The sequence below is a fragment of the Nicotiana sylvestris genome, chromosome 10 (genome assembly GCF_000393655.2).
Source record: "Nicotiana sylvestris chromosome 10, ASM39365v2, whole genome shotgun sequence".
Taxonomy (NCBI): domain Eukaryota; kingdom Viridiplantae; phylum Streptophyta; class Magnoliopsida; order Solanales; family Solanaceae; genus Nicotiana; species Nicotiana sylvestris.
In genome coordinates this window covers 87,691,831-87,717,642 of record NC_091066.1, presented here as the reverse complement: position 1 = coordinate 87,717,642, position 25,812 = coordinate 87,691,831, and the positions used below count along the sequence as shown (strand labels likewise).

General features: G+C 40.0%; 2 protein-coding genes across 2 annotated transcripts; both read left to right on the top strand.

Annotated features, from left to right (window-relative positions):
• Positions 1–4,181: 4,181 nt before the first annotated feature.
• On the top strand, positions 4,182–7,043 carry LOC104246369 (uncharacterized). The gene is made up of 2 exons (XM_009802176.2): positions 4,182–4,616; positions 6,648–7,043. Exons 1-2 carry the CDS (start codon positions 4,182–4,184, stop codon positions 7,041–7,043), a joined length of 831 nt encoding a protein of 276 aa, XP_009800478.2.
• Positions 7,044–17,968: 10,925 nt separating this feature from the next.
• LOC104246368 (cytoplasmic 60S subunit biogenesis factor REI1 homolog 1-like) lies at positions 17,969–24,380 on the top strand. Its single transcript, XM_009802175.2, has 5 exons — positions 17,969–18,251; positions 22,730–23,323; positions 23,406–23,575; positions 23,744–23,962; positions 24,042–24,380. Exons 1-5 carry the CDS (start codon positions 18,147–18,149, stop codon positions 24,199–24,201), a joined length of 1,248 nt encoding a protein of 415 aa, XP_009800477.1. The 5' UTR covers positions 17,969–18,146; the 3' UTR covers positions 24,202–24,380.
• The last annotated feature ends 1,432 nt before the right edge of the window (positions 24,381–25,812 follow it).

Here is a 25,812-nt window from a genome sequence, read left to right as displayed (position 1 = left end):
CATAGCGTCATTCTGCATCCTTCAACTTCGGGCTCTCATATGCAACTGGATGCCCCTCTTCTTTAAACGGCTTGTCCAAATCAGGGAGGGCCAAGACGGGGCTACTAGATATAGCCCCTTTCAATGCGCCGAAGGCCTCTGTTCGCCTAGGACCCCAATCCTAAGGCTTGTCTTTCCTTAGGAGTTCTGTCAATGGCACTGCAATGAGAGAGTAATTCTTCACAAATCATCGATAAAAACTGCATAGGCTAAGAAATGACCTCAAGGCATGGATACCCTTAAGCGATGGCCAATCCGTGACAGTCTAAATCTTCTATTGGTCCATCTTGATCTGCCCTTCCTCGATGACATGTCCGAGTAAGTCAATTTGTTTTTGGGCGAAGGAGCACTTGGATAGCTTCACATATGATTCGTGATGCCATTCATGGCTTATTCTATGTTCAATTGTATTTATGTGACTTACAGGAATGGTTGGTTTGGTTTCTGGGATGTTTCGAAATGAATTGGGACACTTAATCCCAAGGTTGGAAGCTTAAGCTAAAGAGTTAATTGGATGTTGATCTATGTATAAATGACTCCGGAATGGAGTTTTGATGGTTCTGATAGCTCCATATGGTGATTGACTTAGGAGTGTGTTCGGATATTGATTTGGAAGTCAGTAGGTTGTTTTGGATTAAATTTGCAAAAGTTGGAAAGTTGAAGATTTGGAAGGTTGAGAAGTTTGACCGAGAGTTGACTTGATTGATCTCGGGATCGGATTGTGATTTCAGGAGTTGGAGTAGGTCTGTTGTCTCATTTACGACTTATGTGCAAAATTTGAGGTCAACCAGAGTTGGCTTGATAGGTTTCGGCATCGATTTTAGAAGTTGGAAATCCATTAGTTTTAATAGGCTTTGGATGGGGTCCCGGGGGCCTCAGGTGTGATTCAGATTGAAATCAGATTGAGAATTTAACTTAAGGAATATCTGTTATGTTTAGTTTTGATGTAACCGCACCTGCGAGGTTTTGGCCGTAGGTACAGAACCGCATAAGTGTCCACGGAGTCGCAAAAATGGTCCTAAGTTGAAATGAGTGGTTAAGTAGGTGCGAGGAAAATTCCGCACCTATGAGCTCGCAGGTGTGTGCATTTGGTCACAGAAGCGGATGTTGGAGCAGAAGTGGACCTTGGACTGCAGAAGCGGGATTTGGCCGCAAAAGCGGTTGGTCGAGAGCTTAATGAAATATCATTGGAGCGAGCTTTCTTCTGTAGTAGCAGATACACAAGTGCGGCTGGTGAGCCCGCAGAAGCAAGAATCATTGGTCAGACTAATATAATCGAGGGTTTGAGTCTTTTCTTCATTTTGGACTTATGAAGCTCTGCTAGGGGCTATATTTGAGAAGGATTTTACCATAATTCAAAAGGTAAGAGAACTTTTGATCACTTTTATCCATTAATATTGAATACCCATTGAGTTTCGATTTGTGGTTGGAGTTGGATGATTTTGGTATGGTTGTACTCGTTATTGAATGTGTATTCAAAATTTGTGAACGTTGTTGGGTTGGGAGGTGTGGGCTCGGGGTTGACTTTTTGAATTTGGTTAAAGAATTTAGCTATATCGTATGGAATCGACTCCTATGGATTGTATGGATTATATCAAATTATTTATGACTAGATTCGAGTCGTTCGAAGGCCGATTCGTGAGGCAAGGGTTTATCGGAGCACTGAGTTGCGCACTTTGAGGTAAGTAATACTTCTAAATTTGGAACTAATGGTATAAATCTTTGAAAGATGTGTCATGTGGGTTATGTTGTGGTGATGCACATACTAGGTGACGAGCGTGTGGGTGTGCACCGTGGTAATCATAATCTGGGTGGATTCTTGTATTGTGTTGATATCAAGTCTTGTTTTATCCGTATAATTCCTACATGTTAGAGTAATTGAGCTGTAATTCATGCTAGAAATCATGCTTAGGCTATGTGCTTATTCTGTTAGGACCCACTAAGATTATTTCTACTGTTTGAGTTATTTATTTAACTACAATTATGTACCAGTCATGTTTATCCATTTGCATATTATATCTCAGTCTCTATTCATAGTTAAATCATGTTATTATTGTTTGAGCTGAGTAGTATGAGATTGTGAGCCCTTAAGATTTGAGAGATTGATGACTGAGTTGGGCCTAAGAGTCAAGTTAAGAGTGTTATTGTGGATTGGGCTGCACGTTGCAGCAAGTTTTAGGCCTAGTGTGCCCCCTTGGGTTCACCTGTCCTGTTTGTGAAAAAGAATGATGGTATTATGCAGATGTGCATTGATTGCAGTTGCACAAAGTTACAATTAAGAACAAGTACTCTTTACCGTGCATTGATGACTTATTTGACCAGCTTCAGGGTGCTAGAGTGTTCTCTAAGATTGATTTAGAGCACCACCAGTTGAAGATTCAGGATTCTGATATCCTGAAGACGGCATTCAGGACCCGTTGTGGTCACTACGAGTTCCTTGTGATGTCTTTTGGGCTGACAAATGCCCCAACATCATTTATGCATATGATGAATAGTGTGTTCCAGCCATATCTTGATTCTTTTGTATAGTATTCATTGATGATATACTGGTGTACTCATGTAGAATGAAGGAGCATGTGCAACATCTGAGGGTTGTACTACCGACATTGAGAGAGAAGAAGCTTTATGCCAAATTTTCCAAATGTGAGTTCTAGATTAATTCTGTGGCATTCTTGGGGCATGTGTGTCCAGTGAGGGTATCAAGGTAGATCTGAAGAAGATTGAGGCGCTTTAGAGTTGGACCAGAACGTCTTTTGCTACTAAGATTCAGAGTTTTCTTGGTTTGACCAGATATTATCATCATTTCGTTGAGGGTTTCTCATCCATTGTTGCACCTTTGACTAGATTCACCCAAAAGGGTGCTCTATTAAAGTGGTCTGATGAATGTGAGGAGAGCTTCCAGAAGCTCAAGACTATCTTGACCACAGTTCCAGTTCTAGTTTAGCCTTCAACATCGGGTTCATATACGATGTATTGTGATGCTTCTCGAATTGGTATTGGGTGTGTCTTGATGCAGGAGGGTAGGGTGATTGCTTATGCTTCACACTAGTTGAAGCTCCATGAGAATAACTACCTCGTTCATGATTTAGAGTTGGTAGCCATTGTTCATGCATTGAAGATTTGGAGGCATTATCTCCATTTTTATCATCTCGGGAAGGCCAACGTGGTGGGCGATGCCTTGAGTAGAAAGGTTGTGAGTATGGGTAGCCTTGCATATATTCCAATTGGTGAGAGACCGCTAACATCGGATGTTCAGGCCTTGGCCAATTAGTTCGTGAGGTTAGATGTTTTGGATCCTAGTAGGATTTTAGCTTACGTGATTTCTCGATCTTCTTTATATGAGCGCATCAGAGAGCGTCATCATGATGACCCCCAATTTTTTTGTCCTTAAGGACACAATACAACACGATAATTCCAAGGAGGTTTCTATTGGATATGATGGGGTGTTGCGGATGCAGGGTCGAATTTATATGTCCAATGTGGATAGGTTACGTAAGTTGATTCTTGAGGAGGCCCGCAATTCATGGTATTCTATTCATTCGGGTGTCGTGAAGATGTACTAGGACTTTAGGAAGCACTATTGGTTGAGAAGGATGAATAAAGATATAGTGGAGTATGTGGTTCGATGTTTGAACTGTCAATAGGTGAAGTACGAGCATCAGAGGCCTAGCGCTTTGCTTCAAAGACTTGAGATTCTTTAGTGAAAATGGGAGCGGGTTACTATGGACTTCGTCGTTGGTCTCCCACGGACTTTGAAGAAATTTGATGTTATTTGGGTGATTTTAGACCGGTTGATTGAGTCCACATATTTCATTCCAGTTGTGATTACCTATTCTTTGGAGCGACTGGCTGAGATCTATATCTGCGAGATTGTTCATCTTCGCGGTGTGCCGGTGTCTATTATTTCTAATTAGGGCATACAATTCACATTGTAGTTTTGGAGGGTAGTGCAGCGAGAGTTGGGCACACGAGTTGAGTTGAGTACAACATTCCACCCTCAGACGGATGGACAGTTCGAGCACACCATTCAAATATCGGAGGATATGCTATGTGCTTGTGATATGGATTTCGGGGATTCTTGGGATTAGTTTCTACCACTTACAGAGTTTTCCTACAACAATAGCTACCAATCAAGTATTCAGATGGCTCCTTATGAGGCCTTATATGGGAGGTGGTGTCGATCTCTAGTTGGGTGGTTTAAGCCGGGGGAGGCTAGGTTGTTGGGCACAGATCTGGTTCAGGATACCTTGGAAAAGGTCAAGTTGATTCAGGATCGGCTTCGCATGGAACAGTCTAGGAAAAAGAGCTACACTGATTGGAAGGTTCGTGATATTGCCTATATGGTGGGAGAGAAGGTATTGCTTAGAGTTTTACCCATGAAGGATGTTTTGAGGTTCGTGAAAAAGGGAAAATTTAGCCCTCGGTATATTGGTCCTTTTGAGGTACTTGAGAGGATTGGACAGGTGTCCTACAAGCTTGCATTACCACCTAGTCTATCAGGTGTTCCCCCAGTGTTTTATATTTCTATGTCCCAGAAGTATTATGGTGATCTGTCTCATGTTTTGGACTTTAGCACGGTTTAGTTAGATGGAGATTAGACTTATGATGTGGAGTCGATGGCTATTTTGGATCGGCACGTTCGAAAGTTGAGATCAAAGAATATAACTTTAGTGAAAGTTCAGTGGATAAGTCAGCCAGTCGAGAAGGATACTTGGGAGACCGGGCGGGATATTTGGAGCAGCTAGCTACACCTATTTGAGACTCTAAATATGATTCTAGACTCGTTCGAGGATGAACGTTTGTTTAAGAGGGGGAGAATGTAATGATCCAGCCGGTCGTTTTGAGTATTGTAGCCTCATTCTGATAAGTAGGGATTTAAACCTATTATTTGCTCTCTTTTACTTGTGTTTTAGACCAAAAATGCTTGAAGGTATTCCCGGAAACTAATGAAATATTCTTACTTGCAGGAATTGTTCAAAATGAGCCAAAGAAACCTTAATCAACTCGCAAAGGAGTCAAAAGTTGAATAAAAACCAAGGCTAGGAAAAGAGTTCTGAAGCGCAGACCTCATAAATATTGTGCAGCCGTGAAAGCCATAATGCGACCGCGAGCATAATTACACGGTCCGCAGAAAGAAGATTCAGAGAGTGTGATATTTGGGCTAAAAGATGAGCACCGACCGCATCAGAAGTGTGCGGCTGCGAAAGTCCCTGTGTGGCCGCGATCGAAATTATGTAGTCCGCGGAAGCTTAGATCAACCCAGATCCAAAATTAAAGAACGCTGACTGCACTTAGAATTGTACGGCCAAGATAGCAAGATGCGACCGCACTCAGAATTATGCAGCCGCACAACCTCCGCAGGGGTATTTTTATCAGATATTTTCAGCTTAGTATAAATAGATCTTTTTGACATTTTTAGGTTATGTAATGTATTAGAGGAGCACCTAAGACGGCTGAGTTTTCTATTTTGAGAAGTTTTGTACTAGATTCATCTTTTAACATTAGATTTTCATCCTTTAATCTAGTATTATGAATTTTATCTTCATTTCATCTTTAATTTCTGTTATTTTTCATGAGTAGCTAAACCCATAACTAGGGTTGTGACCCAACCCTAGTGTGGGTATTTGATTTTAGGGATTGAATGTGAATGGGTTAGTGATATTACCCTAGTTCTTGCTAGAACTATAGAATTAATGGTTGCAAACATTGATTCATGCCTTTATGACTTAGTCTCTACTTGAGAAAGAGAGACTAAGTCTAGGAAAACTAGGCTAATAAGGAATTGGGGTGAACTCAAGAAATTGATAGCCCCAATTAAAGGGTTAAACCTAGAGATAGTAATACCCGACTTGAGCTAAATCACTTAAATTGCATGAATACCCATTTAGACTTGAGAAAGCCAAATTGGGCAAAATTACTCAAACTATCGAGAGGTATAAAGTGAGTACTCGGGTGTAATAGCTATATTACGACCCCAACTAATCAAGCTTGCCCTAGATTCTTGCTACCCGTTGGATATCCACCTAGGTAGAAGTCACTACCCTAGTCTTTTTAAACACTTGAAAAACAATAACAAAAATATTGTCCTTAGTTTCAATCATTGTAATCTTTAGAGTAAAGTTAGAAGTAGAAATCAAATCCAACCTTGTGGAAGTGAAATTAGACTCAAAGCCCGTATCTAGCTTAGCATAATTCCAATTATTAACTCCCTATGGATTTGATCCCGACCTAGTTGGGTTAAAACTACATCGACCACTCTCGCTACTCAATAGTAGTGTAGACCTGGACCCGATCAATTTTTGGCACCGTTGGCATGACAAAATCCCTTAAGAGTCCGCGGTCATGCCCAAAATTTTACGGACTGCACAAATTGTACGGCCGCAGCCATTTTTTGCGGACTGGGTTATTGAATCTGATGTTGAGCTATAAAAAGTAAAGAGTGCGGACCGCACCAAAATTGTGCGGCCATACTCAGACAACGGTGTGTTCATGTGGTCGAGCTGATACTTCCAAAGGGAGGGCAGAACTCTCCCGAGGCCGGGGTCGAGGCAAACCCAACATTCCACTGTTAGTCTAAAAGATCATCAGCAAAAAACGACTGCCAATAGAGCCTCGACACTTCTAAGACCGGTGAATATGTCCCCTCTGGGGAAGCTTCTAAAGGAAACTCCATGCAAGCACAGCCAGAAGTCCAATCCCACCAAATCCCCAAACAATTCCCGAGGAGATTTCATTTGGTTGATGAGTCCTCCTCCTATGTGGGTTCATCTAAGGGTAGTGAAGATTTTGAACCCTCTTCCTCACATGCTCCCACAACTCTAATAAACATAGAATATGATGATAAGGTCCCGGATGATGGGAGATGGGGTGACATAATTGTGGGAGGTCTGGCTAGATTATGGAAGCCGAAGGAGTGGGTTGATAGGTTTCTCAGTGAGAAGGCGTATGCCAAGTTCCAGGAATGTGGCCCCAATGGCCGCTCTCTCTTGAGCGATAGTTCATAACCAAAGACTTAAGCCAGCACAATCCAAATGTCCTAAAGCACTTCACGAGGAGAAAAGGATGGAAATGGTTCACCGACCTTGTACTATATGCTAATGAATACCTCGTCAAGGAATTTTATGCCAATGTTGCCCACATCAAAAAGGGTACAAAAGTGACGAATGTCCGGAACTTGAAAATCAGGTTTGATGAACAAGTACTACACAGATACGTAAGGTTTGAGGAGGTTGAAGCTAGGCAATACTTGGAGAAGCTAGCCTTGGGTGAGGCAGTTCGCCCATGGCTAGCTGAGATACTTGCTATTCTGGGGACAACACCTGTATGGCTCACACCAGGAGTGCCAATTGTCAGAGCCACCCTTAACTTTGAAGCAAAAGGGTGGCAAACACTCGTGTGCAACCGTCTTGATCCTTGCTAGCATGAAAATGTCCTTCCAATTTCCCGAGCAGTATTGGTAGCTTCCATCATGACGGGATATACTATTAATATAGGGAACTTGATGTCCTAAAATATCTCCAATGCAGTCCAGAAAGAAGAAAGATCTTATCCCTACCCCAACTTCCTCACTGCATATTTCAAAGATCAAGGGGTAGAGCAAAGACATTTTGATGTGGAGGTGAAGGCTAAAACGCCTTTCTCATGGTATCACCTCCAGGGAGAAGACAACCCTAAATTCAAGGGTAAAGCCACTACCTCTACTGGATAGTCTGAAAAGCCAGGGGTAGTGGCCACTGGATCAGTTGTAAAGCCCTTCACACCAATCGGTACTTCTATCGGAGCAACAACCATGCCTCCTCCATCTTCCTGACCATCTATCTTAGTGTCACTGCTAGTGCCTTCATCTTCTACCTATCCTCAGACTATACTGAGGGTTTCCCAGACACTATCCAGTCTCAACAACTGGATGCAGACAGCTACCATAAAGCTGACTGTCATATCCAGTGCAGTGGTAGCAAAGCCTCCATCCCCAGCAGCATTTTAGGTACCTTCATTAGTGGAGGACTCATTGAAGATGATTTTGGACAACCAGAAGAAAATTCGGGATGACCAAAAGAAGATCCTGGAGACTCTTGATACACATGGAAAGGTCATTGCAGACCTGACCAAACAGGTTAGGAAGATGAAGAAGTCTCAGGCCTCAAAGAAGTCCGTGGAGAAGTTGGCTAAGGAGGTTGAGAAGATTGCATATGCAGGGGACTTGCCAATGGACCTTCTCATGTAGGAGACAGTCCCAGCAGCACATGCAGCAGAGCCTGAGGCACCAGGGGCAGCAGCCGGCCAGTCTGAGGAGCCAACTACAACATCACACACTATTGAGGAGCTGATTCAGATGCTCAGCAACCCCGTAGTCCCCCAGTTAGAGGATGTGGAGATCCAATTAGAAGATACGGAGGGTGCTGATGTTGAGGACCCAATGCAGACAGAGACCACATAGGGAGTTCTCTTTACTCTCTATCCTTTTTCCCTATTCTTATTTGTTATTAGCATTGAGGACAATGCTATCTTTCATTTGGGGGTGGTTCATTTTGATTTGATGACATTTGGTATGTAATAACCATTACACTATTTTTCTTTATCTTTATTTATGTGTATTTTCACTTTTGGTATGTATATATTCTTTATTTTCACTTTTGGTATGTATATATTTTTACCATTTGATGTATATATTTATTTTCATTTATGTATATATTCTCTTTACCTCAAGTTTGTATATATTCAGTTTAATTTTCATAGTTTACTTCATAACTGCTTTCGTTATTTTCCCTTAGTAGCATACCTTCTTATTTACTTTAGTAGCTTTTTTTTATTTGTTAGCTTGTTTTTAAGTTTTGTGTTGACAATAAGCCTTTGGTTTTCTTAATGCCATGGTTCTTTCCAAATGTATATGTTGTGTAGACCAGGTGGCTCTTCCCAACGATGGATAGCGTGACAAGCTTCTTAAGGGATTGAATCTAATTTCTTTATGTTTTGGTATATATATAGTAGTAATGAATAAAAGTGTCTCAAGCAGGCTTCACTTGGTACTAACACATTTACCTTCGACCTTATGGTAAAAAACAAGTTGATTGGCAAAGAATAGCTCTAGTTGTGACCTTTAGACTCTTGAGTTGGCTAAAACAAACATCGAGTGGCTTCCTTGAGCCATTTGTGATTTTCAATCTTAGCTAGGGTTGTTGTGGGCCCTCGACTATGTTCTCTTTAACAATCCAAAAGCTTGAGAGGTGAGGTATTGAATTGAAAGTCCAAGTTCCGTGCCAATAAGTCTAGAACTTGCCCTGAATGTTTGTCTAGGCAAAATTCTAAGTGTAGCTCAACTTGAAAAATGATTGTAAGCTCTCCTTGATCCAATTTGAAACTTGAATGCTTCTATATCCTACCAATGTGATATCCCTAGTCAACCCCTTTGAGCCTAAGCCTTTTTCATTCAATAGCCACATTACAAGCCTTTATCCGTTTTATGATGACCCTCTCTTGGCACCCGATCTTTCCTTGGCATTCTTGATAGACAATTGGCAAAAGCATAAGTTTGGAGGAGAGACGAGGAATGTGAAAGTGATAAAAGGTACAAAGAATAAAAAGAAATGAAGAAAAGGGAAGGCAAAGAAAAGGAAGAAAGGCCAAAAAGAAATATGTCAAAAAGAAAATGAATAAGATAGAAAGATGAAGGGATTCAAAGAAAGCAATAATGAAAGGCATGGAATGATCATAAAAGGAGAAAATTGATTGTCACGAGCAAGAAAGAGTGATAGTGTGTGTCTCTAGTTCCCCTAAGGAAGAAGAAAATGACTCAAAGAGTTAAGAAAGTATGAGCTGAAATAAAAAAAATGGAGTGCTTAAGGAAAGATGAAACCATCATATGCCGATAAGTCCTACCTTGATCCAAAAGCCTTCATTATATTCCCACAAAACCCCTATATGATTTCGAGTTGAGTGAGCTTATATTAGTGATGATTTACATAAGGGGCAAGCTTATGGTACTTAGAGCCGGACTTGTGACATTCTTTTGAGAGAGATGAGCGTACTTCTTCACAATCCTTGTTTTGAGTGTTATATTCTAAAGTGAGATTGGCTCATGGAACGCAGAGGAGGAGGAGTTTGGGTTCCATAATGACCTACGTGATAGAGAGAGCTTCCTTGATGAATTAAGTTAACTCTAGATGCTCTAGTGTCACAATAGAACTATGATACTCAAAAGGTCATAACATAGTGTTGTTAATAATTCATTTGTGTTGAGGGTAATTGTTAGTCCCAATTGATGCATGATTGATTCACTGTAGGCCAGCTAAAATATCCTTTTGTTCTAGTGGAGGTGGGAATTGCCTTATTTGCTTGAGGACAAGCAAAAGCTTAAGTTTGGAGGAGTTGATAAGCAGGGATTTTAACCTATTAATTGCCCTCTTTTACTTGTATTTTAGGCCAAAAATGCTTGAAGGTATTCCCGGAAACTAAGGAAATATGCTTACTTGCAGGAATTGTTCAAAATGAGCCAAAGGAACCTTAATCAACTCATAAAGGAGTCAAAAGTTGAACAAAAACCAAGGCTGGGAAAAGAGTTCTGAAGCGTGGACCACATAAATATTGTGCGGCCGCAAGCATAATTAGCGATCCGCATAAGGGAGATTCAAAGAGTCTGATTTTTGGGCTAAAAGATGAGCGTGGACCACACTAGAAATGTGCAGCCGCGAAAGTCCATGTGCGGCTACAATTGAAATTATGCGGATCGTGATGACTGAGGTTCAGTTGAGATTGAAATTACGCAGATCGTGATGACTGAGGTTCAGAGAGCTTACAATTTGAGCAAAAGTGAGAAGTACGGTCTGCGTCAGAATTGTGCGGCCATGGAAGTCCCTTGTGCGGCTGCTATCGAAATTATGCGGTCCGCGACCGCTTAGCTCAACCCAGATCCAAAATTGAAGAATGCGGACTGCAATCAGAATTGTTCGGTCGCGAAAGCAAGAGTGCGGCCGCACTCAGAATTATGCAGCCACACAACCTCCGCAGGGGTATTTTTGTCAGATATTTTTAGCTTAGTATAAATAGATCTTTTTGACATTTTTAGGTTATGTAATGTATTAGAGGAGCACTGAGATGGTTGAGTTTTCTGTTTTGGAAAATTTTGTACTAGATTCATCTTTTAACATTAGATTTTCATCCTTTAATCTAGTATTATGAATTTTATCTTCATTTAATCTTTAATTTCTGTTATTTCCATAAGTAGCTAAACCGATAGCTAGTGTTGTGACCCAACCCTAGTGTTGTATTTGATGGTAGGGCTTGAATGTGAATGGGTTAGTGATATTTAGCCTAGTTCTTGCTAGAACTATAGAATTAATAGTTGCAAACATTGATTCATGCCATTATGACTTAGTCTCTACTTGAGAAGGAGGGACTAAGTCTAGGAAAATTAGGCTAACAATGAATTGGGGTGAACTCAAAAACTTGATAGCCCCAATTAAAAGGTTAAACTTAGAGATAGTAATCCCAACTTGAGCTAAAATCACTTGAATTGCATGAATATCCATTTGGACATGAGAAAGCCAAATTGGGCTACCGAGAGGTATAGAGTGAGTACCCGGGTGTGATAGCTATATTATAACCCCAACTAATCAAGTTTGCCCTAGATTCTTTCTACTCGTTGGATATCCACCTAGGTAGAAGTCACTACCCTAGTCTCTTTAAACACTTGAAAAACAACAACAAAAATATTGTCTTTAGTTTCAACCATTGCAATCTTTAGAGTAAAGTTAGAAGTAGAAATCAAACCCAACCTTGTGGAAGTGTAATTAGACTCAAAGCTCGTATCTAGCTTAGATATAAACCTAATTCCAATTATTAACTCCCTATGGATTTGATCCCGACCTAGTTGGGTTAAAACTACATCGACCACCCTCGCTAATCAATAGTAGTGTAGGCCTAGACCCCATCACATTCCCTCATTCATTGCTTATTTTATGTTCAATTATGTTTATGTGCTTTCCAGGATGGTTGAATTGGTTTCGGGGATAGGGTACTTGTTCTTCACGGTGATTTTATTTAAGGTCTGATAATCCACATAAAGTCATAAGGTGCCATCCTGTTTCTTTTGGAATAGCACAGGGGACCCACAAGGGGACTTTGAGGGAACAATGATCCCCGTGTCCAGCATTTCTGTCAACTGTCTCCAAAGCTTGGTGATTTCGGGTTATGATATTTTGTAAGGCGCCTGGGCAGGTGGCTTTGCACCCGACACCAACTCAATCTCATGGTTCACAGTGCGCCTAGGCAGGAGTCGCTTTGGCATGTCATGTTGAATGATGTCTTCAAACTCCTTTAGCAGCTTCTTCACAGGTGCATGAATGGGACCTGAAGAGCGTTCAATATCTTCAATGCATAGGGTAGCCAGGAATGTAAGTTCATGTCTTTTGACTCCCTTCTTCAACTGCAAGGCCGAGATGTTCTCCAACCATTTTTATGGTTGTGCATGGGATAATGTAGGGCTTGGCCCCATTTGCTCCCATCATTTGTAGCATGTCTGCATAAGGTACAGGAATGGTGTTGGTTTGCCTCATAAATTCCAATCCAACTATCAGCTCGAAGTCATCTATGATCACCATACGCAAGTTGAATTTTCCTTCATAAGGACCAAGCTTCACTGGCACCCCTTTGGTTATTCCACCCACTGACTGAGGTGGTGAGTTGATAGCCTTGACACGACCTTTGCCCTTTCCCACAACTAGACCAAGGCGCTCTACCTAAGTTGAGGCTAAGTAGTTGTGAGTAGCACCCATGTCTATCATCGCCCGAATGGGCTTTCCATTAACTTCATTTCGACAAAAATTAGGGTCTTCTCTAGGTTAAGAGGAGGCCCCTCATCTGCAAAGGCTACCATTGCTAGGCTGGTCCCCTTTGTATCCTCCTCTGGGTTTCCACTTGGTAGTCCCCAAGGAATTCCGCTGCTTGTATCGCCTTAGGTAAAGTGTCTACCCTTTGTCTTTGCAGCTTCATAAGGGCATAAATGTAATGATCCGGCCGATCATTTTGAGTATTGTAAACTCGTTCCCCCATTCATGGATTATTCTATGTTCAATTGTTTTTATGTAACTTGTCGGGGTGGTTAGTTTGGTTTTGGGGGTGTTTCGAAATGAATTGGGACACTTAGTTCCAAGGTTGGGAGCTTAAGTTGAAAGAATTGACCGAATATTGACGTATGTGTAAACGACTCTAGAATGGAGTTTTAATGGTTGTGATATCTTCGTATGGTGGTTTTGGAGTTTGGAGTGTGTTCGGATATTGATTTGGAGGTCCGTAGATTGTTTTGGCTTGAATTGGCTAAAGCTGGAAAGTTGAAATTTTGGAAGGTTGAGAAGTTTAACCGAGAGTTGACTGTATTGATACTAGGCTTGGATTGTGGTTTCAGGAGTTGGAGTAGGTTCATTGTGTCATTTATGACTTGTGTGAAAAATTTGAGGTCAATTGGAGTTGGTTTGATAGGTTTCAACATTGATTTTAAAAGTTGGGAATCCATTAGTTTCAATAGGCTTGAATTGGGGTGCGATTCGTGTTGATATTGTTTGATATGATTTGAGGCTTTGACTAAGTTCGTATGATGTTTTAGGATGTGTTGGTATGTTTGGATGGGATCTCGGGGGCCTCGGGTGTGATTCAGATTGAAATCGGATTGAGAATTTGATTTAAGAAATTTCTATTATGTTCAGTTCTGGTGAAACCGCACCTGCGAGGTTTTGGCCACAGGTGCGGAGCTGCAGAAGCAGCTATGAGGTCGCAGAAGCAGTCTTGAGTTGAGGTGGGTGGTTACGTAGGTGCGAGGAAAATATCGCACCTGTGAGCTCGTAGGTGCGGGCTGTTGGTCGCAAAAGGAGATGTCGGCTTGGAAGGCTGTTGTCACAGAAGTGGACCCGTAGAAGAGGGATTTGGCCGCAGAAGCTGTTGGTCGGGATTTTAATAAAATGTCATAGGAGCGAGCTTTCTTCTGCAGAAGTAGAGCCGAAGGTGCTGCTGGTGAGCCCGGGGATCATTGGGCAGACTAATATAATCAAGGGCTTGAGTATTTTATTCATTTTTGGACTTGTGGAGCTTGGCTAGGGGCGATTTTTGGGAGGTATTTCACCATAACTCAAGAGGTAAGAAACTTTTGATCACTTTTATCCGTTAATATTGAATCCATATTGAGTTTTACGCCTAGATTATATATGTTGGAGGTGAAATTTGGGGGATTTGTGGTTTATGTATTGAAGAGTGAGATTTGGGGATTTGAGGTTCGATTTGTGGTAAGAATTGGATGATTTTGGTATGGTTGGACTCGTTATTGAATGAGTGTTTGGAATTTGTGAATTTTGATAGGTATCGAGGTGTGGGCCTGGGGTTGAATTTTTGAATTTGGTTAATGAACTTAGATTTATCATATGGAATCGATTCATATAGCTTGTATTAATTATATTAAGTTGTTTGTGACTAAACTTGACTCGTTTAGAGGCTGATTCACCATGCAAGGGTTTGTTGGAGCATTGAGTTGCACACTTTTAGGTGAGTAACACTTCTAAACTTGGAACTGAGGGTTTAAATCCCTGAAAAATGTGTTATATGGGTTGTGTTGAGGTGACACATATGCTAGGTGACGGACGTGCACTGTAGTTATCATAATCCGGGTGGTTTTTTAAATTGTGTTGACATCAAGTCTTGTTTTATACATATAATTCGTACATGTTAGAGTAATTGAGTTGTGATTCATGTTAGAAATCATGCTTAGGCAATGTGCTTATTTTGTTACCTGCTGAGGTTATTTCTATTGTTTGAGTTATTTGCTTTAACTATAATTATGTAATCAGTCATGCTAATTCATTTGCATATCATATCTCAGTCTATTTTATCATTCATTGTTATATCATATTATTATTGTTTGGGCTGAGTAGTATGAGATTGTGAGCCCTTGGGACTTAAGAGATTGATGACTGAGTTGGGCCTGAGAGCCGAGTTGAGAGTGTTATTGTGAATGGGGATGCACATCGCAACATGCCTTATTGGCTTATTTATTATTGTGGATCGAGTTGTACGCAGCAACAGGCCTTATAGACTTTATATTAGCGCTTGGGTAGGATTCATCCCTCCGGAGTCGGACATACCAGCAGTGAGTGCAGGCACAGTGATTTATATACATGTGCTTTGGTGAGGGGCATTGATGTCAGGCACCCGTACAGTGCTGAGTGATTGTGTGTGATGAATGGGAATTTGAGATAGATAGATTTAGTACTCTGAGAGTGTGAGTAACTGGAAATCCACTATGATACATCACATTTGATATGCATATTGACATGTAGGCACAAAAATGCAACATTCCTCGTGCTAACTGTACTTGGCATATTTTATCAGTGTTAGGCTTTAATTGTTTCACTTGAAAGCATGTCTAAATTTATGTAGCCTGAACGAGCTGATTATGGAATTTCTCTGAGTTATTTATTGATATTGGCGTCATCTCACCTATACTGTCATTATATTGGTTCTGACTGTAACCTTCTGAGCTCGTCACTGCTTTCAGCCCAAGGTTAGTCATGTTACTTATTGAGTATATTGGGTCGGTTGTACTCATACTACACTCTACACTTTGTGTGCATATCCAGGTACATATAGACATGGTGATTGCTAGTTTCTCGCCGGTACTTTCTTGGAGACTTCAAGGTAGCTTCCATGACATCTGCAAACCTTGACTCTCCTTCTTTTTATATTTTTCTGTATTGTTCTATTATTCAAACAGTTGTACTAGAGTTTGTTTTATGTTGAGATGTTGTAGTGCTCATGTACTCGATGACACCGGGTTTTGTGATGTTTTGTAGTAGAGTTACAGTTGTTTTTATCAGACATTTATGAGATTTTTCCGCTGTTGAGCTTATTGAATCATGTTAATTTTACTTCAAATGTGTAGTTGTTATGTGATTGTCGGCTTGCCTAGTAATGTGTTAGGCGCCGTCATGACAGGTTGGGATTTTAGGTTGTGACAATAAGGTTTCAAACCTTCCAGGAATTTGAAGAGTTTGTCTTTGTCCCCCATATCCCGTATGTTTAGCATGAGCGCAGAATTCTCGTACTTAATCCCACACTGATTTGGTCTGGCAGAGCTCCCGTAGCTTTCTCCATGTATTGTATTCAAAATTTTCAGGGAAGAACTGTAGGAGTATGGATGCCTTCATGTTTGCCCAAGTCTCAAGAGTATCTTCATCGGCCCCGATGGATTCGTATTTCACCTGCCACCAAAGTTAGCATCACTCTGAAGATACATGGAAGCAGTTGCTACTTTTTTTCTTCTTTTAACTCTTCCACAACATAAAAGTACTATTCGATGTCGAAGATGAAGTTCTCTACTTCCTTGGCATTCCGAGCCCCATTGTGGGGTTTTGGCTCAGAAATCTTCAGCTTTTATGGCACAGGGCGAGGTTCACAGCACACCCTAATGTGGTTTTTGCCGCCTCAAAGCAAGCCTTGTAAGGCATCATTGACAACATTGAGCTGGCCCATCAAGTTGTCTATGGTTTGTTGTATGGAAGTCACTATGTCTGCCTCTTGTGCTCTATAGGCTACAACCCTCTCTTGTTGGAGGCCCTCGAATTTACCAAAAATTTTGGCTGCCTCTGTTGTTGTCGTTTGCCAGTCTCCATCAGAGTCACGACTGATGTTCGCGATGTCACCTTGCCGCATCCTACGGTCTAGGTTGTCCAACCTTTGCACTAGGCTGGTTCTTAGATCAGGCACTGTGTTCACTATGGGTTGTAATACGTTAATCATCACTTTAAGGGCCACAATGTTGTCCCCATGATTCACCATGGTCAGAAATAGTGGTAATGGTAATGTGTTCCCTTGTTAAGCGGCACCTTCCTAAGATTCCTTAGAAGGGCGATGTAAGGCTAAGCAACCAGTGTCCGTACAGTTACTATCCACTAACTAGGGTCCCCTCCGTACGCTAGACGAGACTGTCAGTGTCGTACGGAAAAACCAATGTCAAGAGCAATTGAGATAACAAAAAAGAGGATTGAGAATGAAAGAAAGGTTGATTGCATTAATGAAGCTATTACAGAAAGGCAACACAATGTCGAGGGGAAGAGGCACTAGTAAAGAGAATTGTTTGCTTGCTTGAAAATTTGATTGCTTGATCCCCCTTAATAATGCTTAAAAGAAATAAACCAAAGTTACATGACTTGACCTAACTAAGTTAGAGAGACATAATGGAAATAAAGAAAGTAAAATTACTCTATATTTATAATGAAAATGACTTTGATTCCTACAAGGTAGAAGTAGGTCCGTTGGCAGCAACCTTGTCTTTAGTATCAGAGTCTGCACACCCGACGCTATTGGCATGCCTACAATTGAGTGCTGGCATGGGCTATCGATGATGCGACATATGCACATGCGCGCTTGTCACTTGGCACGACCAAGACCGCAGGACCGTCCATGGTGCTAGATATTTGAAGGCTTGGCAAGACATCATAGAACGTGTCCAAGTGGTCATGGGGGCATGGCTGGAAAGCTGCCCATATTTATAGTGCCCAAAAGAAGCTGAGTTTGATTTTAAGATTTTTTGGATAATAACTATATTCTCCATTTGTGGTGACTATCCCCTTTTTTTAGCATGGTGACTATCCTTTTGGTTGGTGGATTAAGAGATTTAATCACCACATAAAAAATCATAGTTAATTTATACATTATTTGGTTGTTCTTTTGTTCTTCGCATAAATAATACCTGGACAAGTTATTCGTGAATCTATATATTATTTTATGTAGATAGAATATAGAATGAGAATACAAATATTAATAATACATAAATTAAAATAATTTTTTTTATAGAAAGGCCCTCGCACTCTTTGATTTATTATATCTAACTAACAAGAATGACTTTTTGCATTTAATTATTGTAATTATAATCCCCACATAATTTATTTTCAAACAAACCGACCCTAGTTTTTATTCCATAATACATCTCGGCCTAAATTTCAGTGGACCGAGACCTTCTAGCGACCTCAGCTCCCGCAAGCATTTTGTTGACGCAAACCCTTACGCTCTGTGCAACTATATAAAGAAAAAGAGAAGCCTACAAACGCCATTCCAATCAGATTTTGAAAATGCCAGGCTTAAGTTGCAACGCTTGTGACAAGGAATTTCTTGACGATACTGAGCAAAAACTTCATTACAAATCCGAATGGCACCGCTACAATCTTAAACGCAAGGTATTGCTGAAAACACCTTTTGATTTTTTTTAAAATGTAAAATCGCTTGTGAATTTGATTTCTATGTATTAATTGCCCTTTATCGTGTATTAGATTGGGTGAGTACTTCGTTTTATAAGTAAGGTTAGGCAGATTTAACCTACGCCCTTCTTTAGGAGGGGCCGCTTAGTGCTCCTTTGGCCAACTTGTATGCACCTCAACTTATTCGTATACTTCTTGCTATCTCCCTTTTTACAACTGTTATATCTGGCCAATTTGTATGCTGCTCGACTAGTTCTTGTGATTCTTGCGATCTCCCTCTGAAATAGGACTTCGTCCACCAAGGTATGGATAGTTGGGAAAAATTAGCTAGCTTTTTTGCCTCAGCTGGAAAAAGCTACTCCGTTTCCTTGCCCCTTCCTTTGGGGGGGGGGGGGGGGGTTTGGTGGCAGCAACCAAAGGATGAAGGTAGTGGGACAGTCAGGAATTTATGGGAGGGGATTCAAAAAAATACTAGATTGTCATACTTAGGGTTTGAACTTGTTACCTAAAGCAGTTTTTGAATCCCTTGGCCACTACACTAATCAAAGGATGTTTGACTGGGCATATAGTCTAAAAAAGAAAGATGGACTTTGAAACTTGTGGTCTAAACATGCAGATAGATATTTCTGTGGCTGTAAATCATCTCATTAAGAGTACATAAGAAATTTAAAGTTAAATTATTTTAATATAGAAAAGTGTCATTTATTTGGGATAGACTAAAAAGGAAAGAGTGTCACATTAATTTGAACGTAGGGAATACTTGTTACCTCCCTCCGAAATAGGACTTTGTTCCAAGTTGTAGTGCAGATAGTTGGAAAAAATCAACTAGTTTCTACCTCAGTTGGGAAAGCTGCCCATTGCCTTGGAGCCTTTCTTTAGGGGGCCAGACAACCAAGGGATGAAGGGGTGAAGTTGTCACCATGAACTAAGAATTGAGAGAGTTTAGGATAGAGTTCCATTTTTCATTTTCAGGGTAGTTGACAAGAGCTATAGCATGCCAATTAACAAGAATGCTAACTGGGAGGCCAGAAAATTGGAAGTGACGGCTGATAGAGGATGTAGAAGGAAATGGATGAAGGAAAGGAATATACATGCTGATACTAAGGGGAGATATGTTTGTTGAATTTCAGAATCTAATAGGAATGGTAACCGGGAGACTAGAGTGCATCTCTAGACTGCTGGGAAGAACAATATCAGTTGAATCGAAAGAGTTTGCTCGAGAGCTTTGGTTTAGTGGTAAGCGGTAAATGGTAAGTGTGCAGAGCATGATATGTTGGTTAGGAACAAAAAATCTTGGTATTTAAGTGGATAAGGGTAGAAATCCACTTTCCCTTGTTTTTTTTAACATCCAAGAAATCCTCAAGTCCAAGAATTGAGTGGTTCTTTCATTCTCTTGTTCATTGGTTAATCAATATCTTATCGGAGGGGTATGTTGCGACCAAAAACACTCATGCAAGTGTACGCGATCGTCAAGTAATAAAATAGTGAGTAGAGTATCGTTCCCACGAAGACTTGTGATTAACTATTGACTGATCAAACTCAATTAACTTATCGATTCAAGAGATTTTTCACAATATATAGAAGTGACTAATTTACTACCTAAAACTATCAAGCAATGAATTAATTAGAAATCAACCGAACAAATAGCAATTTCAAATAACAATTAGTAGGAGAGAATATTCCAGGGTCACGGGTTAACTAACAATCGTGTTGCGTTCTTGGCTTAAAATGACTAATTGATTTATCTGGATTGTTGATTGACAGGGTTGATATTGCTCATAAAAATTTGTCGAATTTTTACTCACCTATTCAAACTAACTTAGTACCTATATGTCTATGGAATTAAGATTAACAAAAATGCATTTATACTTCCTGTATTTCAACCAAGCAAGACAATTAGGTATATGTCTATCCTAATTGCGAATTCGTTCCCCGATGCCCGGGTTCAAGAACTTGCTCTATTTAATTCTATATGCAATTTAGAATTCTCATGTTCGAGTTCAACTCTAGATTCGTAGATAGTATTTCACTGTTAGCTACTCAGCAAAATAATTAAAAACAAAATTAGATAAACAATCCAATATGATAAAATCAACTTCGTCAAATTAAACTTCAAACATCAACATTCATGTTTCACCCATGACCCTAGAACAATAGGGTTCTTAGCCACGCATGCTCATGGTAACAATTTCAAGTAATTCCCAAGAACACAAAAAAATCAATAAAAGAAGGAAAAAGTAAGAACTCAAGACGAATTCCGTGGTTCCCAAGCTTTGTCGTGGCTTTTTCTTCTTTCCCAATATGTTAGATGACCTAAAAGAGGTGTTTTTGGCTTATATATTGCGTACAAAAGTCATGGGCCCAAGTTCTCCTATTCCTAGTTCGACTTAGCTTCAGGGATTGATGCTGAGGTGGATACTCCGCTTCTCAGCTTCGCATGCTAGGGAAGCATCCACCCTTTGTTCCTCCATCTCACCTTTGCCCAGGTGCGGATGCTATGGGGATGCCATGGGCCGACTTCACTGCTAAAGGGTGCACCAAGTAACCTTCTTTCCAAGGTTGGATGCGACGCATCCAACCTCTTCTCCTTTAATTGGAGCATTTTTTCTTCATATTTTTGCACTTCAAACACCCTAAATCATCACACGCAACTCCATTAGTCATAAAACCAATAATTAAACCATGTTGGGCATTTTTAACACCAACTAGCAACAAAAAGCGGTTAAAACATGGGTAAAGTAATATCAAAACATATAGAAATATGCCCAACATCAGGGTACATTCCATATATTTTGTGCGTCTTCCCACACTACTGTACAATAACTGAAGAAACCAAAAGCTCAGGAATACAGTTATACAATGTGCTGTTGCAGAAAAGCATATCGATCGAACTTATCAAAAAGAAAGCAAAAAGTGGATTTCTCCTGATAAAAAGAAAAATGGATTGCCCCAAGGGATTAGCTCAATTGGCAAAGGTTGAGAGATTTGTGTCTTAGGTCCCAAGTCAAGCCCTGCGCCAAGCGATCTAATTCTAGTATTTAAGTGGAGAAGAGTAGAGGAGGGGGGGGGGGGGGGCATCATCCCCGAGTTTCGGAGGCTGCGGTTAGATGGATTTCTCAGTCATAAAAAAAAGTGGATTATAGTAGAAAATATACCTACTAATACAGTGCTTCTTATGATATTTTTTCCTTTTATATCTTTGTTATAGTAACCAAAATTCCATATATTACTAGCCTCTTTACATATTATTTTCATGGGCCAGAAAGAGGTTTGAGTCTGGTAAAGGAACTTGTGTCCAATTGAGATTTTTCAGCTGAACACTACCAAATTATGGACTTCAGTTCATGTATCATTCATAGGATTGATGACTATATATGTCTATGGCCTCATTTGTTTTTTTTAAAGATTAAGACGTCTGAATTTGAATACACGTCTAAATATCAAGATGTGTATTAAGATTAAGACATCTGAATCTGAATTCACATCTGAATGTGAAGATATGTATTAAGATATGAATACTAAATGATTACGACTGTTTGATTTTTAACATCTGAATGTATAAAATTTACCTTTATTTGAAAATTAATAAACATAAATTCGAATAAAATACTAATTAATCTAATATTCCATCAATAATATATATATATATATATATATATATATATATATATATATATATATATATATAATGATAATTGCTGGTGGTGATGACTAATGGTAGTGCTTGTGAATGCCAACTAGAAGCGGTGGTTGGTGGTAGATTTGGTTGATTGTGGTAGTTTAGGGTAGTAGCTAGTGGTGATTGGTAGTGGTATTTATTATGATAGAGGGTGGTGGTGTGAGTGGTGATAGTTAATAATGGTGGGTGGTGGTGGTGGTAGTGATTGAGGAAGATTGTGGTGGGTAGTTCCAGCTATGGTTGTTGATGGTGATGGGGTGGTTAGTTGTGGTAGTTGAGGTGGATGAGTGTTGGATGTCGTTGAGAATGATGGTGGTGGGAGTGGTGGGTGGTGGTAGTCGACAATAGTGGCGGCTATGATTGAGGATGATGGTGGTAGTGGTGGTAGTTGAGTATGGTGGTGGTGGGTGGCATGATGGTAGTTGATAATGGTAGGCGGTGGCAGCAGTTAATAATGAATATGGATGACAACATCTTAATGAAATTAAGTCTCCGTTATGGATCTTAATCATACAGACCTATTCAGACCCATTAAGTGGTTGTGAAGTAAAAAAAACAAACACACTTAACGATTAATATCTGAATAATTAAGATTTAGACTTTAAAAACAAACACACTTAATGTCTGAGATTTGAATGATTAAGATTTAGACCTCCATTAAGTGCAAATAAATGACACCTATGTCTGTCTCTGAATCTCTTCCATATAGTTTGTTAGGGTCTGCTTCATGGGTAAGTATGCAGAATTGATGTTTTTGCTGTCGTACATGTTTTTTCAGATAGCAGGAGTTCATGGAGTGAGAGAGCATATTTTTCTAGCCAGACAATCTGCACTTGCAGAAGAGAAGAAAAAGTTAAGTGAAACTCCTTTGATCTATAGCTGTGGTCTTTGTGGCAAAGGGTATAGAAGTTCCCAGGCTCATGCTCAGCACCTGAAATCTAAAAGTCACCTAGCGCGCGCTTCTCAAGAACCAGGTCATCATGATGAGAATAGTGTGACTATCAAGCCACTTCTACGCCACCCTCAGAATGGAACTTCACGGAAGGCAAAAGAATATGTTGAGGAAAGTGATGACAGTGATGAAAGTGAGTGGGAGGAGGTTGATCCAGAAGAAGAGATGATTAGTGAAGCCACTGATTCTCTAACAGAATTAAAGATGAATGAGCATACATCTAATGGCAATATGGATGAAGATAGTGATGTTGATGAAGACATTGGAGACTTAGACCCATCATGTTGCTTCATGTGTGATAAAGATCACAAGACCATAGAGAGCTGCATGGTTCACATGCACAAGATGCATGGATTCTTCATACCTGATGTCGAGTATCTGAAGGATCCCAAAGGGTTCTTGACTTATCTTGGTCTCAAGGTAGAATATGTTTCCTCTCATCTTTTTTCCAGGCTTTCTCAACTATTTGTGGTGTTCACAATCTTTTTTTTTCCATGCTCAGGTTAAAAGGGATTTCATGTGCTTGTATTGCAATGACAGATGTCACCCTTTCAGCAGTTTAGAAGCAGTTCGGAAGCATATGGAAGCTAAAAGTCATTGCAGAGTGCATTATGGTGATGGGGATGAAGAAGAAGAAGCTGAATTAGAAGAGTTTTATGACTATAGCAGCAGGTATGATTTCTATAAGATTGCTTTCTAAGTAATTTGGGTAGGATGTGTGGGGTAAGCACTGTACCTTTTGTAGATTTTTTTTTCTGAAGTACTTTAGGTAGGATGTGTATAGTAACTAGTAAGCTCTATAGCTTTTGTTATTGGTTCTGAGATTCTCTTCCCTTGTAGCTATGTGGATGAAAGTGGGAAGCAGCTCATTTTATCGGATGACACGGGCAACAGTGTGGAACTTGGAAGTGGTGGATCTGAGCTCATAATAACAACACGAAATGATGATGGAAGATCTGTTAAGACTCTTGGATCAAGAGAGTTTTTGCGTTACTACCGACAGAAACTGAGGCCTACGCGGATCAATGATGTGGCTGTCAGTGCTGCATTAGCCGCAAGGTATGTATTTGACTTCTTCAAAAGTGTCCATTATAGTCATCTTCAAACTGTCATTTGAGCAAAAAACCTTTCCTTCCAGGTACCGAAGCATGGGTCTTGCAACAGTGCAGTCCAGGGAGCACATTGTTAAGATGAAGGTGTTGAAGGCCATGAATAAGTCTGGTGTGGAGGTTATGCGCAACAAGATTGGCATGAAAAGCAATGTCATTCGTAACCTCCCCAAGAATATACCATATTAGTCATTTCCAAACTAATGTTAGCCTTGCAATAATCTTGGAGATTGATTGGATTTCTATTGTTCCAACTTGTGTATTTCCCCAGTCATATTTATATTTCTGGTTTGCGTTGTGATAGCTTACATAGCCATTCATGGTGGTGTATTGATTCTATAATGCTCTTATGTTAATTGTTTGAATTAGATCTTGGCTCTCGGATTTTCCTTTCTTGATCCCTCCTGGTGTTAGAAATGTTAAATGTTTTGTGTTGGAATATTTTTTCCCCATCTTTTGTGTTGGGAAATTAGACTTGAGCTATATTTGCTATTTCAAAGTAATTTTTGTTGGCATTTTTCACTCTTTTTATGAATTCGATGACCAATGTAGTGACACCGCAAGAATTGATGATGGTTCTAATGCCACTGCATCTTTTTATCTCATGACCCTTTTTATAACATTAGCACTATATCTCATTTCCTGTGGTTTGGTGTCGTTCTTTTATGTTCCACATTTTTGGCCATTTGTTGATAGTAACTTCTGGTTAGATATTAACTACCATTACTTTACCCGGTTGTTTTCAATTACCAAATACAGAATTTGGTTGATCATAGGATTTTGGATAGGCGTCGCTCGTATTTATTAGGACTTATTTCTACCGTTAAGGAGTATGGGGAGATGAATGGAATATGTTTTTTTTTGTTTTTTGAGAATGGTAACAAATTATATAAAAGATTAAAAATATTTGCAGGAGATTGTGTAAGCCATAAGCCACAATCAAACGTCAAAAGATCTGCGACTGCCTTGCCTATTCTAATCGATTACATTTCTTCTAGCAAATCTAGAAAAGAATGTACATCCTCCGTATAGCTTTCTTTGCACCAAAAATGAAATAACAAAAAACAATTAAGCTTAATTTTCTGGTAAGAGCTAGGCCTATCTTCAAAAACTCTAACATTCCTTTCCTTCCATATCTACTTTCTACCATTTCTTCTGTTTAATATTTGCCCCTCCATAGTTCCAGCTACTGAGAAGTGATGCAGTGTTATTGGGTATTGTCCAGGATATTCCAACCAAATTGAGATAGAAATGCCAAAGTTGAGTAGTGACTAGGCAGTGTAAAAAGAGATGGGAAACTGACTCCCCATCTTTGCCACATAGGCTACACCTAGCATGTAGCTGAATTCCGGTCCTAATAAGATTGTCCTAAGTTAGAACATCTTCCCTTGCTGCTAACCATGTGAAGCATAAGACTTTTGTGGGCGCCCGACCCTCCATATTTGTTTCCATGGCCATTCTTGAGCAGGGTTAGGATTATTGTTGGTGAAATGATAAGCAGATTTAACTGAAAAGGATTCTGATTTGTGACCCTTCCACATTAAAGCATCTTCCTCTTCTGTGAGACCTTGGAAAGCTTCTAAAGTCTCCCAGAAATCTGTCACACTTTGTAACTCCCAGTCATTGAAGTTCCTTCTAAAAACAATGTTCCACCCATGTGTGGATTTTTCTTCTGCTACTGAGATTCTTGGGTTCGCAGCAATGTTATATAATTCTGGAAACTAATCTTTCAGAGGAGTGTGCCCAAATCATGTGTCACACCAGAAGAGAACTCTTCTTCCATTTCCAACCTTGAAACTA

Bases quoted from the DNA above. Each gene is read 5' to 3' on its own strand.
- LOC104246368 (XM_009802175.2), top strand. From the start codon at position 18,147: ATGCCAGGCTTAAGTTGCAACGCTTGTGACAAGGAATTTCTTGACGAT. The intron at 18,252-22,729 runs GTATTGCTGAAA...ATGTTTTTTCAG, and splicing joins GCTACAATCTTAAACGCAAG to ATAGCAGGAGTTCATGGAGT. The intron at 23,576-23,743 runs GTATGATTTCTA...CTTCCCTTGTAG, and splicing joins TTTTATGACTATAGCAGCAG to CTATGTGGATGAAAGTGGGA.
- LOC104246369 (XM_009802176.2), top strand. From the start codon at position 4,182: ATGGCTCCTTATGAGGCCTTATATGGGAGGTGGTGTCGATCTCTAGTT. The intron at 4,617-6,647 runs GTTTAGTTAGAT...GACTGCCAATAG, and splicing joins ATGTTTTGGACTTTAGCACG to AGCCTCGACACTTCTAAGAC.